Here is a 16,651-nt window from a genome sequence, read left to right as displayed (position 1 = left end):
GTTAGGATTGGGTAAAATAACTGCACAAAATGCAAGCACAACACAAGAGAGATGCTGCTTCCACAGTGAGGTAAACACATGCACTAGTGGTGGCATATCTGAAGGTCACTCGTAACTCAGAGCAAAAAATCAACCGAGCGACGGCTCATAACTCAGGAAACTCATATGTTGGGGCACTTGTAAGTCATGGTACCACTGTAGCAACCAGATCAAATAAGCATCTATACTTGACAAATGTCACTACTATACTGTATTTCTATATATGTTATAACCAAGATTTCACTCAGTTCATTGTTATCTTTTACTGAAAAATCTATTTAACCCTTTGAGGGTCGAGACCCCCTATCCATAACTCACTCCCAGGGTCAAAAAGTTTTCAAAAAAAAAAAAAAGATTTCTTATGAAATTATAATCTTTTCCTGATGGTAATGACACCAAAAGTACGAAATTTGATGGAAAACTTACAAAATTACACTCTCACAAAGTTAGTGATATTGGCGATATTTACACATCGGTGATTTCACCCAATTTGGGCCTTATTTTTGGCCAGTTCTATTGTTCCAGTCGACTAAAATCGTAGCTATTTTGCAAGAACTCCATTTGTTCTATCGATTGAGTACAAGAAACTGCCCATTTACTGATTTCAACTACCCAATAAAGTGGTCAGAAATTGGCAATTTAGCCAATTTCAACCAAATTTCAGAAGGTGCCAATTTCAAAATAGGGTCCAGAATAAACAAGACAGACATTCCTGGCACTAAAATAACATTTTCTCAGTTCATTAGTCACGTCTTCCATTTTGAATTTTTATTCTCACAAAAAATAGAAGATTTACTGTTAATACAAACTACTGCATTATTGTAAAAATGATTTAAATAATATCATTGCACTTATGAAAGAATATTAGACTCAACAGTTGAGGTGTGTTGGATGTGTGGTGTGATTTGTTTACTGTACTCTCGAACATCGGCAAAAATCGAACATTTCCGCTACTTTGAGCTCAATTTCGAGGTACACCTACCACCCGACTTACGACCGAGTTCGGTTCCGAGAAACCGGTCGTAAGTCGAAATGGACGTAAGTCGAACTTTACTACTGAATATCAACATAACATATTTGTAATGACTTTATTTTATTGTTTTATTTTGGTATTTCATGTTTTACTTTACTTTTTATGCTGTTAGTACTGTATTTTATTATACTGTAAGGTTTAGGATAAACACTGTGTACAACACAAACACTTGTTTATTTCCCAGAAATTTGGCATTAAAAAAACACGGTCGTAAGTCGAATCGTCGTATGTCGAGCAGGTTGAAAGTCGGATGGCAGGTGTACTTTTCATAGTGAAACCAATCAAAATCATCTCTATTTCTGTAATATATCTTCCATTCTGTCAAATGAGACCAAGAAAACAAGAATACAACCATAAATACCATGTGAAATACACTGCAAAGTCGCTGTTTTAAACCAAAAACGTGGTCAGATTTTTTTTTCTCATGCACTTCGTGCTGCAGGATTTTTTTTTTATACTGCACACACTGATCATGCAGACCCATTCTTTCATATGTAGGCCTGCCAGCTTTCTTCCACCAGATTTGAAGGTGCTAGAATTTTGGCATATAAATATGGGACCAACACTGGCTATCAAGTCATACATATATGGGACTGACCCTGAAAGGGTTAATGTAGCAGTCTAATGATCGATGCAGTTAAACATTGTCTTGTAGTTTTAAAGCTGCTCAAAATGCTCTTCATAAAATTTCACCTACTATAACATTTGTATACTGTATTTATAGGAAATAAACATTTTCATTTCATGTACTATAAAAAATTTTAGTACCAGGTATATTAGTGTATCATTAGCCTAACCTAAGTATTATATTGAACCTTTCAATAGCAGCTTTTCTGTTCTCAGCCTTATGAAAAATTCTAGCTTCCTGTATGCATACTGATATAGATCCTGAACCCAATATGTTATCATGTGTGCTTTGTGTACCAACCATCACCCAGTTAAGCAAACCTTCTTAATTAGCCAGGCTGTAGTGGCTACATTAGCCACCAACAGCCTGACTGTTTGGCCACCAACCAGGAGTCCTAGTCAGGGACTGGGCAACAGTGGCAATGACCCCTGAAATCTTCAATAGGTACTGTAACCAACAGGTGGTATACTGCAAACCATCAAGGTAGGATGGGTAATGGATGAAAAAAGGAAATTTCAATCTTCAACCATTCAGTCCCTCTTGCCAGAATTGTGCTGACATGACAGTTCAGATGACCTTCTGAACTGCAACATTCTCACGCTTCCTTCAGAGTGCAAGTAGTGTACTTCCCGCCTCCAAAACTAAAGCCCAGTAACCTTGGATAGATTTCAAGAATATGCCTTCTACCACAGTCCAGCACTAGGCCAGGCAAACCAGTTTCACTGAATTCCTTCACAAATGTTACTGTGTTCATACTCAAACATGTCAAGCCATTAAAACCACTTGTTTCTGTGTTTTATATATATATATATATATATTTTTTTTTTCAGGCCCTGGTGCAAACATGAGCTACCTGCCTCCTTGGGCACCAACTTCAGGAGGGGGTCACTATCCTCCTCACATGCTCTCTCCACATGCCAACTCTCCACATTCTCCACAGACTTCACATAGTACAACTCAGCCAAACAGCTCTGGATCAGTTTATCAGAATCTCTCTCCAGTTGTAAAAAGTGTTGCTCCTGCATGTGTTTCTGTGACGCAATCCAACAATGCACCCAAGTCGTCTACAGTCCCCTCCAGTGGTTCTGCATCATCTCCGACATCAGCACCGCCTTCTGTTCCACCATCTGCATCATCACTTTCTATTGGTGATCATTACGAGCCCCAGGGCTTTCAGAGGCCAAATACACCTCCATTGAAACGCCCTGACTTAATAGAAAATCTTAAAACTGAAAATACTATGAGTGATCATCCACCTTCTGAAATGTTACTTGCTCTAGCGGGCCCCAGCTCTCTGGACCTCAAATCACCTAGAAAGTATGTTAGAAGGTATGGCTTTGTTTTGTATACAGATCAGATTATTGATATATGTTTATAAATCTAATACTACCATATTACTGTAGCTCAACTATTTACTAGACTTTTATGATAATAGAGCCATCATGAATAGACATTTTAAATATTGTAATATTTGACATTCATAGACATAATACAATATGTTGAGCAGTAAAACAAAATACAGTGGACCCCCGCCATTCGGCGGTCGTGACTTTTGTGAAATCCGACTTTCGGCAAGTTTTTTCGGCAAAATTTAGCTTCGTAGTTCGTGATTGGACTTGTGATTCGGTGACCTTCTGGTACGCGTCTGCCTGTCAACGCGCACACAAAGCCAGTCTCTTTCACTATTCACACTCAGTGTGCCATTGTTTACCAGCATGTGACCATCACCCCTCGGGTTCATACAACACATTTCATAATACAATTCATTGTTTTTGTGCTTACAACTGCTAAATAAGCAACCATGGGCCCAAAGAAAGCTCCTAGTGCCAGCCCTTTGGTAAAGAAGGTGAGAAACACGATAGGATTCAAGAAAAAACTCATAGCAAAGTACTAAAGTTGAGGAGGGAGAGAGAGGGGAGAGTGTGCCTTCTGCAGTGATTGTGCAATATGTATGATACTAAAGCAGCAGGTATCGATAAAGGCTATTGCTCCAGCCAGCGATAAAGTGTAGAATTAATAGTGTAGCAAGTAAGTTAAGCGAGTAAGCGATAGAAAAAGAACATGAGAGTAACTCTCCAATGTTGTTGGATATGTATAGGACCGCTGAACATCCACTGCCCTGCTATCTTCCACCACAATAAACCTCTGCCAACATCTCCTTCATCAAACTAACTAATTAAACTAACATCTCCAAGGTAAGTGTAAATATAAAAGTGTAAGTATAAAAGTAAATACACCTACCATCCGACTTACGACCGAGTTCGGTTCCGAGAAACTGGTCGTAAGTCGAACTTTACTACTGAATATCAACAAAACATTTTTGTAATGACTTTATTTTATTGTTTTATTTTGGTATTTCATGTTTTACTTTACTTTTTATGTTGTTAGTACTGTATTTTATACTGTAAGGTTTAGGATAAACACTGTTTACAACACAAATAGTTGTTTATTTCCCAGAAATTTGGCATAAAAAACACGGTCATAAGTCGAGTGGTCATAAGTCGAGCAGGTCGTAAGTCGGATGGTAGGTGTATAAGTGTAAATATAAGAGGACACAAATGGAAATATGTCACTCTTGAATTTTTTGGGTTATCCTGGGTACTTTACACATATGCTGCTATGTATGATAATCTATGTATGCAACTGTATTTGTGTATACCTGAATAAACTTACTTATTTATAAATTAAAATGTAAATATTTCTTATTTATAAATTACATACATTGTTTAAGTGTGATGGTGGTGGTGGCCAAAGCCTCTACCGCCACCAACACGGCTTCTCTCAGTGGCTGCCCTTAAACCCAACAACAACACTTACACCATTTACTCCTCTCATACATTATGACGTATTTTATTCATTCTAGAGTATATATCATGTTTCTATCGATTAATATTGTTTATAATGTCATATTAGATGAATTGTGATAGATAAATAAGCTGTAGGGCTAAGTGTGATGTTAAATGTTCATTTATCCATTTTATTAGTGCTTTATATTTATTTGTCATTGTTTTCTGTATGTAAATCTATATTTAATCTTTAAAAAAAATATTTTTTGTTAATACTTTTTGCTGTCTGAAACGGATTAATTGGGTTTCCATTATTTCTTATGGGGAAAATAGATTTGCCAATCGTGAATTTCGCCAGTCAGCAGACTCTGGAACGGATTAATCATGAAACTCTGGGGTCCACTGTATACAAAAAAATTAGGGTTAAGATATTACTTTTCGAGTATGGTGTATTTCCAGATCGCCAGGAAAGTATCCAACACCAGAGCAACTACCTAGCCCAGTTATGTTTTCGTACCAAGGCAGAGGAAGACCACGTAAAAATTGGACTCACGCGACGGTAAGAAATTGTGAATCTTTTTATAGTTTCATGGATGTTAGTTTTCTTTTTTAATTTAACATCAGCCATCTCACCAAGAAAGGGTAACCCCCCAAAAAAAAAAATTCACCATCATTCACTCACAGTCTTGCCAGAAGTGTGCTGCCAGCAGCAACAGCCTGGTTGACCAGGCAAGCAGCAGACAAGCCTGGAACAGGGCTGGGCTCTGGGAGTAGAAAAACTCAAAATTCACCATAGGAAAAGGACTGTTCACACTGCAACATCCCCACCTCTACTTCAGAGTAAAGGCACCATACTTCTCTACCCCATAAGTTGAAGTCCATCTAACCTCTTTCCATGAATTATATCATAAATGTTACTTTGCTCAAACCAACAGCACTTCAAATCATAATCACTTGCCTCCACTCACTCCTATCCTATCTAACACTCATACAAGCCTGTTGGATGTTCAAACCCCTAACATTCAGAATCCACACCCCTTCCCTCCAGCCCTTCCTGAGATGACCCCTTACTCCCCCCCCCCCCACACACACACACACCAAATTTATATGCCCTACTAGTCATCCTATTTTGCTTCATCCCTTCTAAATGTCCAAATCACCACCTTTACAGTCCCTCCTCTGCCCTTGGAATAATACTTTTGGTAACCTCACACCTGATCTCCAAGTTTTAAATTCTTTGCATGATATTCACACCACATATTACCCTCAAACATGACATCTCCACTGCATCCAACCTCTTCCTTGCTGCAACATTTAAAATCCAAGTATAAATATGTATGAATGTGTATGTAAGTGTGTGTGCATGTATGCATGCATGGGTGTGTGTATATACATATTGAGAAAACCTAGGGAATGAATGTATTTGACAGTTTAAAACAGAATAGGGGAGTTAGTAGATGGGGAGTTGGAGGTATTGTGAAGATGGTGGGAATATTCTGAGGAACTGTTAGATATTGATGGAGAGGCAGGCAGTGATTTCATTTATTGGCCAGGGAGGTATAACATTTCTTAGGAGTGAAGAGTTCAGAAGCTGCATGAATGATGCAGTGGGTAAAATGAAAGGGGGTAAAGCAGCAGGGATTGATGGGATCATAACAGAAAAGTTAAAATCAGGTGGGGATATAGTTTTGGAATAGTTCAGTAAGTGTATGAAAGAGGGAAAGGTAGCTAGGGACTGGCAGAGAGCATGTATAGTTCCTTTGTATAAAGGGAAGGGGGACACAATAGTGTAAAAATTACAGGGAAATAAGAATACTGAGTATACAAGGTAAAGTGTATGGTACAGTTAGTATTGAGAGAATCAAGGGTAAGACTGAGAACAGAATCACAGATAAACAAGGAGACTTTAGAAAGGGTTGGGGATGTGTGAACGAAGTGTTTACATTGAAGCATTTAAGTATGTAATCAATGTTTAGATGAAGATAGGGAAGTTTTTGTTGCTTTCATGTATATAGAAAAGGCATATGATAGGGGAAACAGCAAAGCAATGTGGCAGATATTGCAAGTGTTGAAGACAGGCTCAGGTTATGCTATGTAAGAGAGAGGGAGATTGCTGTCTAGTAAAAGTAGGCCTTAACCCTTTGACTGTCGCAAGCCCCTTTCTGAAACTGTCATTCTATGTTGCAAAATTTTTGGGAAAAAATTATTTTTTCTTATGAAATGATAGAGAATCTTTTCCCGATGGTAATGACACCAAAAGTACGAAATTTGGTCAAAAACTCCTGGTATTACGCTCCCACAAAGCGGTCTCGGCGACATATACGCATCGGCGATTTCGCCAACTTTGAGCCCTGTATTTGGCAAATTACGTTGTTCCAGTTGACCAGACTCATAGCTATTTCTTTAGAACTCCATTTTTTCTATCAGTTGAGTACAATTATTATTATAATAAAAAAGAAGCGCTAAGCCACAAGGGCTATACAGCAGTTGAGTACAAGAAACTGCCCATTTACCTATTTGAACTACCCAATAAAGTGGTCAGAAATTGGCAATTTGGCCAATTTCACACAAATTAAAAAAGATGCCATTTTCAAAATAGGGTCCAGAATAAACAATGTAGACATTCTTGGCACTAAAATAACATATCCTCTGTTCATTAGTCACGTCTCTAGGCCCCTCTTATATTACTATTGCTTTCTATTTTGATTTTTTATTCATACAAAAAATAAAAAGAGTGCAAAAATTATAGGGGGATAAGTCTGTTGAGTGTACCTGGTAAAGTGTATGGTAGAGTTATAATTGAAAGAATTAAGAGTAAGACGGAGAATAGGATAGCAGATGAACAAGGAGGCTTTAGGAAAGGTAGGGGGTGTGTGGACCAGGTGTTTACAGTGAAACATATAAGTGAACAGTATTTAGATAAGGCTAAAGAGGTCTTTGTGGCATTTATGGATTTGGAAAAGGCGTATGACAGGGTGGATAGGGGGGCAATGTGGCAGATGTTGCAAGTGTATGGTGTAGGAGGTAGGTTACTGAAAGCAGTGAAGAGTTTTTACGAGGACAGTGAGGCTCAAGTTAGAGTATGTAGGAAAGAGGGAAATTTTTTCCCAGTAAAAGTAGGCCTTAGACAAGGATGTGTGATGTCACCGTGGTTGTTTAATATATTTATAGATGGGGTTGTAAGAGAAGTAAATGCGAGGGTCTTGGCAAGAGGCGTGGAGCTAAAAGATAAAGAATCACACACAAAGTGGGAGTTGTCACAGCTGCTCTTTGCTGATGACACTGTGTTCTTGGGTGATTCTGAAGAGAAGCTGCAGAGATTGGTGGATGAATTTGGTAGGGTGTGCAAAAGAAGAAAATTAAAGGTGAATACAGGAAAGAGTAAGGTTATGAGGATAACAAAAACATTAGGTGATGAAAGATTGAATATCAGATTGGAGGGAGAGAGTATGGAGGAGGTGAACGTATTCAGATATTTGGGAGTGGACGTGTCAGCGGATGGGTCTATGAAAGATGAGGTGAATCATAGAATTGATGAGGGAAAAAGAGTGAGTGGTGCACTTAGGAGTCTGTGGAGACAAAGAACTTTGTCCTTGGAGGCAAAGAGGGGAATGTATGAGAGTATAGTTTTACCAACGCTCTTATATGGGTGTGAAGCGTGGGTGATGAATGTTGCAGCGAGGAGAAGGCTGGAGGCAGTGGAGATGTCATGTCTGAGGGCAATGTGTGGTGTGAATATAATGCAGAGAATTCGTAGTTTAGAAGTTAGGAGGAGGTGCGGGATTACCAAAACTGTTGTCCAGAGGGCTGAGGAAGGGTTGTTGAGGTGGTTCGGACATGTAGAGAGAATGGAGCGAAACAGAATGACTTCAACAGTGTATCAGTCTGTAGTGGAAGGAAGGCGGGGTAGGGGTCGGCCTAGGAAGGGTTGGAGGGAGGGGGTAAAGGAGGTTTTGTGTGCGAGGGGCTTGGACTTCCAGCAGGCATGCGTGAGCGTGTTTGATAGGAGTGAATGGAGACAAATGGTTTTTAATACTTGACGTGCTGTTGGAGTGTGAGCAAAGTAACATTTATGAAGGGATTCAGGGAAACCGGCAGGCCGGACTTGAGTCCTGGAGATGGGAAGTACAGTGCCTGCACTCTGAAGGAGGGGTGTTAATGTTGCAGTTTAAAAACTGTAGTGTAAAGCACCCTTCTGGCAAGACAGTGATGGAGTGAATGATGGTGAAAGTTTTTCTTTTTCGGGCCACCCTGCCTTGGTGGGAATCGGCCAGTGTGATAATAAAATAAAATAATAACAAAAAATACAAAATTTACTGTTATGCAGACTACTGCATTATTGTAAAAATGGTATAAATAATATCAGTGCACTAGTGAAAGAATATTAGACTCCCCAGTTGACATGTATTGGATGTGTGGTGTGATTTGCTTACTCCTGAACATTTTAATAAATCAAACATTTCCACTACTTTGAGCTCAATTTCAAGGTCGTTCTCATCATGAAACTAATCAAAATCATCTCTATTTCTGTAATATGTTTTCCATTTTATCACGTGAGACCATGAAAACGAGAATACAACGATAAATACTATACGAAAATACACCTCAAATTCGACATTTTTAATAAAAAAAATGGTCAGTTTTTTTCTCATTATGCACTGTGTGCTGCAGGATCTTTTTTTATGTGATGCACACTGACCACACAGACCCATTCTCTCACATGTGGGCCTACCAGCTTTCTCCTGCTTGATTTGAAGCCGCTAGAATTTACGCGAATAAATACGTCCGAAACAGTGGCGCATAAGGCATACATATACGACCAAAACAGCCAAAGGGTTAAACAGGGATGTGTGATGCCACTGTGGTTGTTCAATATATTTATAGATGGAGTTGTAAGGGAAGTGAATGCTCGGGTGTTGGCAAGAGGTGTAGGATTAAAAAGAGAGAATTTAACACAGAGTGGGAGTTGTCACAGTTGCTTTTTGCTGATGACACTGTGTTCTTGGGAGATTCTGAAGAGAAGTTGCAGAGGTTGGTGAGCGAGTTTGCAAGAGTATGGAGGAGAAGAAAATTAAAAGTAAACATAGGAAAGAGCAAGGTGATGAGGATAACAAAAAGATTAGATAGTGAAAGATTGGATATCAGACTGGATGAAGGGAGTATGGAGGAAGTGAATGTATTCAGGTATTTGGGAGTGGACTTGTTAGCAGATGGTTCTATGAAAGACGAGGTGAATCTTAGAATTGATGAGAGGAAAAAGGTGAGTGGTGCACTGAGGAGTCTGTGGAGACAAAGAACATTATCCATGGAAGCAAAGAGGGGGAATGTATGAGAGTATAGTTTTACCAATGCTCTTATATGGGTGTGAAGCATGGGTGGTGAATGTTGCAGCAAGGAGAAGAAGCAGTGGAGATGTCGTGGCTGAGGGCAGTGTGTAGTGTGAATATTATGCAGAGAATCCGTAGTTTGAAAATTAGGAGGAGGTGCAGGGTTACTAAAAGTATTATCCAGAGGGCTGAGGAGGGGTTGTTGAGGTGGTTCGGACATTTAGAGAGGGTGGAATGAAGCAGAATGACTTGGAGAGTATATATAAATCTGTAGTGGAAAGAGGGTGGGGTAGGGGCTGGCCTGGAAAAGGTTGGAGGAAGGGGGTAAAGGAAGTTTTGTGTGCAAGGGGCTTGGTCTTCCATCATGCATGAGCATGTTAGATAAGGGTGAATGGAGACAAATGTTTTTTAGGACTTGATGTGCTGTTGGAGTGTGAGCAAGGTAACATTTATGAAAGGATTGAGGGAGACCTGACTTGAGGCCTGGATGTGGGAAGTACAATGCCTGCACTCTGAAGGAGGGGTGTTAGTGTTGCAGTTTTTTAACCGTAGTATAGGCACACCTCTGGCAAGACAGTGATGGAGTGAATGATGATGATTCTTTTTTTTCAGGTCACCCTGCTTGGTGGGAAACAGCCGATGTGTTAATAAAAAATAAATAAAAAAATATATTCATACATACACAAATATATAGTGTGAGTGTGTATGCATGTATACACTTAGTGGCCACTTTATTAGATACTCCCTTCTAGTATTAAGTAAAACTACTCTTTGTTGTCAGAACAGCCTGAATCAGGTAAGCTGTGGCATTTAAATGATGCTTTGTTGGTATTAGAGGGCCTAATCTGTGCCAGAAAAACATTCCTCACACCATTACACCACCACCTCCAGCCTGAACCATTGATATGAGGCTGGATGAATCCATGGATTCATGTTGCTTACACTAAATTCTGACCCTACCATCTACATGTCACAGAAGAAATCATGATTCGTCATACCAGGTAATGTTCCTTCAATCTTCATCTGTCCGGCTTTGTTGAGCCTGTGCCCCACTGTAGCCTCAGTTTCTTGTTCTTAGCTGGCAGAAGTCAAAGCCAGCATGGTCTTCTGCTAGTGTAGCCTATGCACTTCAAGGTTTGACATGCTGTGCATTCAGAGATGCTTTTCTACATATCACTGTTGTAAAGCATGGTTATTAGAATTACTGTTACCTTCCTGTTAGCTTGGACCAGATTGGCCATTCTCTTCTGATCTCTCATTAACAAGGCAATTTTGCCCCCAGAACTGCCACCCGCTGGATGTTTTGTTTTTTCACACCATTCTCTCTAAACTCTATAGACTTGTGCATGAAAATCCCAGATTGGCAGTTTCTGAGATAATCAAACCACCCTGTCTGTCACCATCAGTCATTCCACGGCCAAAATCACATTTCTTCCCCATTCTGATGTTTGGTCTGAACATCGTCTGAACCTGTTGACCATGTCTGCATACTTTTAGGCATTGAGGTGCTACCACATGATTGGCTGATTAGATATTTTCATTAACGAGTAAGTATACCTGTTAAAGTGGCCACTGAGAGAGTGAGAGAGAGCATGAGATTGAGTGAAAGAATGAGTGTGTGTGTGTGTTTGTGTTACATGTGTTTGTATGCATGCATCACATAAAGATCCATCCATCCTTGAATGATGTTAATATACATTTTTATTGCATCCTTTGAAATAATGTATTATCCTTTGTGCACACATGACTGTTCAAAGCTAATAAAAATTTTTCAGGGATTGCCAACAATGATTCCTGTTACTCATCCACCAATGCATTCAGGGTCTGCAGATGATCAAGATGATGAAGAAAATAAACCATTTAAGTGTAATATTTGTGGCAAGGGGTTCAAACTTAAAGGAGGTCTAATGCAACACGAAAGAACACACAGCACTGATCGGCCTTATGTTTGTCCAGATTGTGGCAAACTTTTCCGGCAACCAACTCACTTGCAGCAACACATTCGAATTCACACAGGAGACAAACCTTATGACTGTGCATTTTGTGACAAATCATTTAGACAGAGAACAATACTGAACCAGCATCTGAGGATTCATACTGGAGAGAAACCGTATGTTTGTATGGAGTGTGGAAAACAGTTTCGACAGAAAGCAATCCTTGATCAACATTTCAGAACACATTTGGGTGAGAAACCATATGCCTGTCCGCACCCATCGTGTAGAAAACATTTTAGAGAGATGGCATCCCTGATTTCTCACATGCAGTGCCATAAGGATGTGACTGATCCTAGAGCCGTTCTTCAGCAAGCTAAGAGGTTAATCAAAGAAGAACAAAATGATGATGTAAAATTAGAAAATCCAGTTCATGCACGAGAGCATGTGGAAGCGCCTGACAGGAGATTAGGGCAAGAAAGGGTACCTCAGGATAGAGAATTAGGGCCAGATAGAGTACTGGGACAAGAAGGAATGGAACAAAGCAGAATAGGTCAGGAGAGAGGGATGGGACAAGATGCAATAAGTCAGGATAGATCCCAAGGACATGACCATAGAGAAAATGTAAGCAGTAACTCAGAACAAGGTGGGTATCAGGGTAATGGGGAGCAAGTTCGGCACGATCACCGCCCGTTCCCTCCCCAAAGTGCGTCTAATAATAGTTCAGCTCATAAGTCGCCTCATTCTCTGCCACATTCAAATACAGACCAACAAAATGAAAATTCTTCAACCCCATCACATTCACAACCTCCTCCAATTTCTCCTAACATGATGCCAACCCCACAGATGGCTATGGCTAACTTAATTCCATACCCTCACTCAATTTTTCCAGCAGCATCTTATATGATGCCTCCACCTGATCCAAGACAATACCACCCACAAAATCAAGGACAGCATCCTTCACGGCCAAATCAATGACTTTTTAACAATGATTTTAAAACTTAAAGCCTCAGTCATGCAAGTTTGTTGTAATGAAAATTCTTTATTTCAGAAAATTCTAATTCCAGATTATGTTTGAAGACAAGGGCACAAGTTGCAAAACAAGTTATTATTAGGATAGTGTTTTGTTCTGTGTAGCTTATCAAGCTCTACACAGTAAAACATTGTCCCAATTAAAGCCTGTTCTGAATATTGTCTTTGTCTTCGTACTTACCAGCAATATGCCATCTCACTCAGATAATGTTACTGTAAAGTTAGAACTATGCAATTAACCTGGAAATTTATGGAGAAATTTTATCATGGAAACTTTTTGACCCAAAATTTATGAATACTACCCATAAACGGATGAGAATTACTAGTGTCTTAGTTACTCTGTATGTCTCTACTTGGAACTGAAATTAATGCTAAGTGAATACATCAGCAAGATCAGTCTGGACAATAAAATAACCGTGATGTGTCAATTTTAAAATGTAACAATGTTCCTGGTTAACTAGGTCAATGATTTAGGGAGATTGATCTGATGTTATATGAAAAATATTTTAAATCATATTGTTATTGTTTAACGGACAACTTTTGTTTTATTTAATATTTATTTGTGTATTGTATATATTTTTAAAAGATATTGTCACCTAGCACTAGCATTAATTTAATTTGTGTATTCTGTTAGGCTGCATTTAAATTAAGAGCAGAAGTTCCTAGGAATCAGCATCATTTGGAAACAGCATATTGAAATATGTAATATCAAGCATAGATTAACATCTAAGCATTAAATGAGTCATTAGTTAGGGGTGCTGTGTCTAGTTATTTAGATTTTAAGATTTTTTCCACCATGGTAGACTTTGTTGAGATTTAAAATTTTGTTAAAAAATAATTAAGTCGTGCATAAAATGTAATAAAAATATAGTGTATGTAGATTTACAGTCTTTCTTACATGACAGTAACAACAAAATATACAATGTATCTGCCAAATCTTTTACAAATCACATTTTTCACATGAGAAAAATGTTTGTATTAAAAGGAAATTGTTCACTTATGTGCCCGGTGCATAGGTTTGAACACAGAGAAAGTAACAGACTGCATGCTCACTCTGTATTTTGTATATGAATAATGGTCACAACATAAAGCAGTAGTAATAGTGGCATTGTAATAAAACTCAATGTTTAAATATTTTCAGTATCAAAGATTTGACTTAGGGATGTACAGTGGTTTATGAGTTACATTATGCAGTGTCTCTTTCTTTGTGTTTAACCCTTAATTTTATACATGTCATTGAAAGGGTATGGTTGCTTAAATGGGCATTAATATTGATGTATACTTTGTTTCAGTGAGCATGCCATGGCCAAGCAGATCTTTGTAGCATATTGCAATACAAAATGTCTTCTAGTTTTATAGATGCAACCATAGTCTGTTTCACAAGTTTTTTTTATAAATTTTTATATGACGAGTTTTAGTTATAAATGTTCAGTTGACCTTGACTATCAAAGATTCCAAATATTTAAATTTTATATTATATATCATTATGGAGATCATTTTCCATATGGTTAAATTATCAAACAACATAAACAAATTGTTGTCATATGTATTATTTTCAATTATCCATTACAGCAAGACAGGAAGCACGCTTTGAAATAGGAAATGAATGTTTTTCCATACTCGATTAACTAAATTTCTCAGGTCTTAAATGTAAAGTGCAATACTTTGATAAATTAAATATTTTGGGTTAACTTGTTTGAGTAAATGAGTGAGTTTATGGTGTAGAAAGAAATCAAATGGTGAATACTGTGGTTAAAAATACATGTATATTCTCAGTTTACCTGAAGCAAATACTTTTTTTAGGTATTGAAACATTGCTTATCCAATTCTGGTTGCCTGTAACACCTGATGCAGTGAGTAATTATGTGAGGTTGTGAGTAATTCACAAACTCATACAACACATTTTACAGTTACTTAATGCGAACTCATAAACAAATATTGTTAAATAAAGACACTTGGCTCCTGTCCAAATACATTTTAAATTTTTTAATACAAAATCATAAAGAGGTAATTAAAGATGAAATTATTCTGTCTGCCTTGCAGAGGTCCACAAATAATTTCTAAATAAAGATAACTCCCAAATGTCCTGCACATGCTCCTGTACTTCAAGATGACTGTAAAGAAACCCAGGGTAGCACTTAAATTTTAAGTAAAACTCCACAAAATACAAAGCATAATATCCCTCCTGGGACATTCCTTGAGGCTGGTGAGCAGCTTTTGATCCAAGTACAGTAATTGTATCTGCCCTTCCCTTGGATCGAACCTCAGTGCCTCCCATTCCTCCAGGCACTCTATGGCCCCTATGGGTTTAGTGCTATAATGTGAATATAATAACATAATAGATAAGAGCAATGTGTGGTGTGAATATCATGCAGAGAATTCAGAGCATAGAAACTTAAAAGGCAAAGTAGGGTCACCAAGGGTATAAATCAGAGGGTAAGAGGGGTTGCTGAGGTGGCTTAGGCATGCAGAGGATACAGAGAGGGATAAGTTGATAATGAGGGTATATAAATCAGGTGGAGGGGGGGGGGTAAAAAAAAGGCTTTGCATTTCAGTTGCTTGAGCATCCATCAAGCTTGTGTAAGCATTAGATAAACATGAATAGAGACAAGTGGTTTTTAATGGACATGCTTTTGGAGTGTGAGTAAGATAACTTTTATGAAGGGATTCAGGAAAATCAGTTTGCTAGACTTTAGTCGCAGTGCTGTATGGCCCTTGTGGTTTAGCGCTTCTTTTTTTATTATAATAATAATAATGGACTTGAGTCCTGGGGATGGAAAGGGCACTACCTGCACTCTGAAGGAATGGGAATGTTACATTTGGATGGTAATATTGTGATGTCACCACACTTCGGGAAAGATGGTACTCAAGTGAATGAGTTATCTTTGGGCCACCCTGCCTTCGCAGGAGACAGCCATCAAGTTAAAAAATAAATAATGTTCTGAGTAGCGATAATTGGCAGTTTACTTCATTTTGTGTGACACTGCAGTGAACAATGCTCATTGGTGACCCTCTGTAATTGTTAATCGCACAGAAATGACGAAGTTTAAGCATCTCATTCGTACAAACATTTTACACTGACTTAATGCAAATTTACAGAAATTACTGAATAACAATGTTACTCCACAAACACATTTTATTGTTGTTTTTAATGCATAAACATATCTAAATAAAGCCACTTCTTACCAGAATGTGGGGTTTTGTTTACATACTCAATTGTACTTGGTGCTTCTGAACAAGAACTCTGTTCTTATGTTTGGAATTTTGCCAATTTTGTGGGGTGACCACTCATTAATACTTCTAAATATAACTATTTCTCATAATCAGCACTGTAATTTTCACTGTGAGCAGTCATCTTTACACAGAGGAAAGAAGATTACAGCTTTCATAAGATACCCTGTAGAACCACAGTTATGGAAATAACTGAGCTAACTCCATGTGTTTACTTTGTGATAAAGATGGGAGGGCCACACACTACTAACCTTCATCGATCTGTCAGACCTAATTTTCTTCCAAAACCTTATTTATTAATGTAAATCAAACTAAACTAGAAGGAAAACAATCTTTTGGTCTTGATGCTGTTACAATGACCTCTAATTGTCCCATGAACATCTTAAATAGCCCAGGCTTTAAGATTTTAGATCTTGCCACCGAAGTGGCTAGTTTATTGTGCACTCCATATCCATCCTGTGGACGGTAGCGCAAGAGCATATGGATACACACAAGGCCTAGGAACTAGGCCCCAAAGGGTTAACAGGAATAGATATGGATTTATATCTACATATCTATAGTTCAATTGCTGTATAGCCCTTGTGGCTTAGCGCTTCTTTTTGATTATAATAATAATAATATAGTTCAATTATCTGTTACAAGCA

The 16,651-nt window shown here is 38.3% G+C and overlaps 1 protein-coding gene across 4 annotated transcripts in view; it reads left to right on the top strand.

Moving 5' to 3' along the window:
• Positions 1-15,967, top strand: part of LOC128692322 (uncharacterized) — a 28,646-nt gene extending 12,679 nt beyond the window's left edge. For 2 of the 4 annotated variants that reach the window (XM_053781417.2, XM_053781416.2), the window contains exons 2-4: positions 2,531-3,017; positions 4,946-5,045; positions 11,589-15,967. In XM_053781417.2, coding sequence (XP_053637392.1) covers positions 2,531-3,017; positions 4,946-5,045; positions 11,589-12,722 — 1,721 coding nt within the window. In that variant the 3' untranslated portion in view covers positions 12,723-15,967. Of the gene's footprint in view, positions 1-2,530; positions 3,030-4,945; positions 5,046-11,588 lie in introns of all 4 variants that reach the window. The other 2 variants (XM_053781415.2, XM_053781414.2) reach the window with 1 other exon arrangement.
• The last annotated feature ends 684 nt before the right edge of the window (positions 15,968-16,651 follow it).

Source organism: Cherax quadricarinatus, chromosome 53 (assembly GCF_038502225.1).
Source record: "Cherax quadricarinatus isolate ZL_2023a chromosome 53, ASM3850222v1, whole genome shotgun sequence".
Taxonomy (NCBI): domain Eukaryota; kingdom Metazoa; phylum Arthropoda; class Malacostraca; order Decapoda; family Parastacidae; genus Cherax; species Cherax quadricarinatus.
Note: the sequence above shows the minus strand (reverse complement) of the source record. Positions and strands in the feature narration are given on the sequence as shown.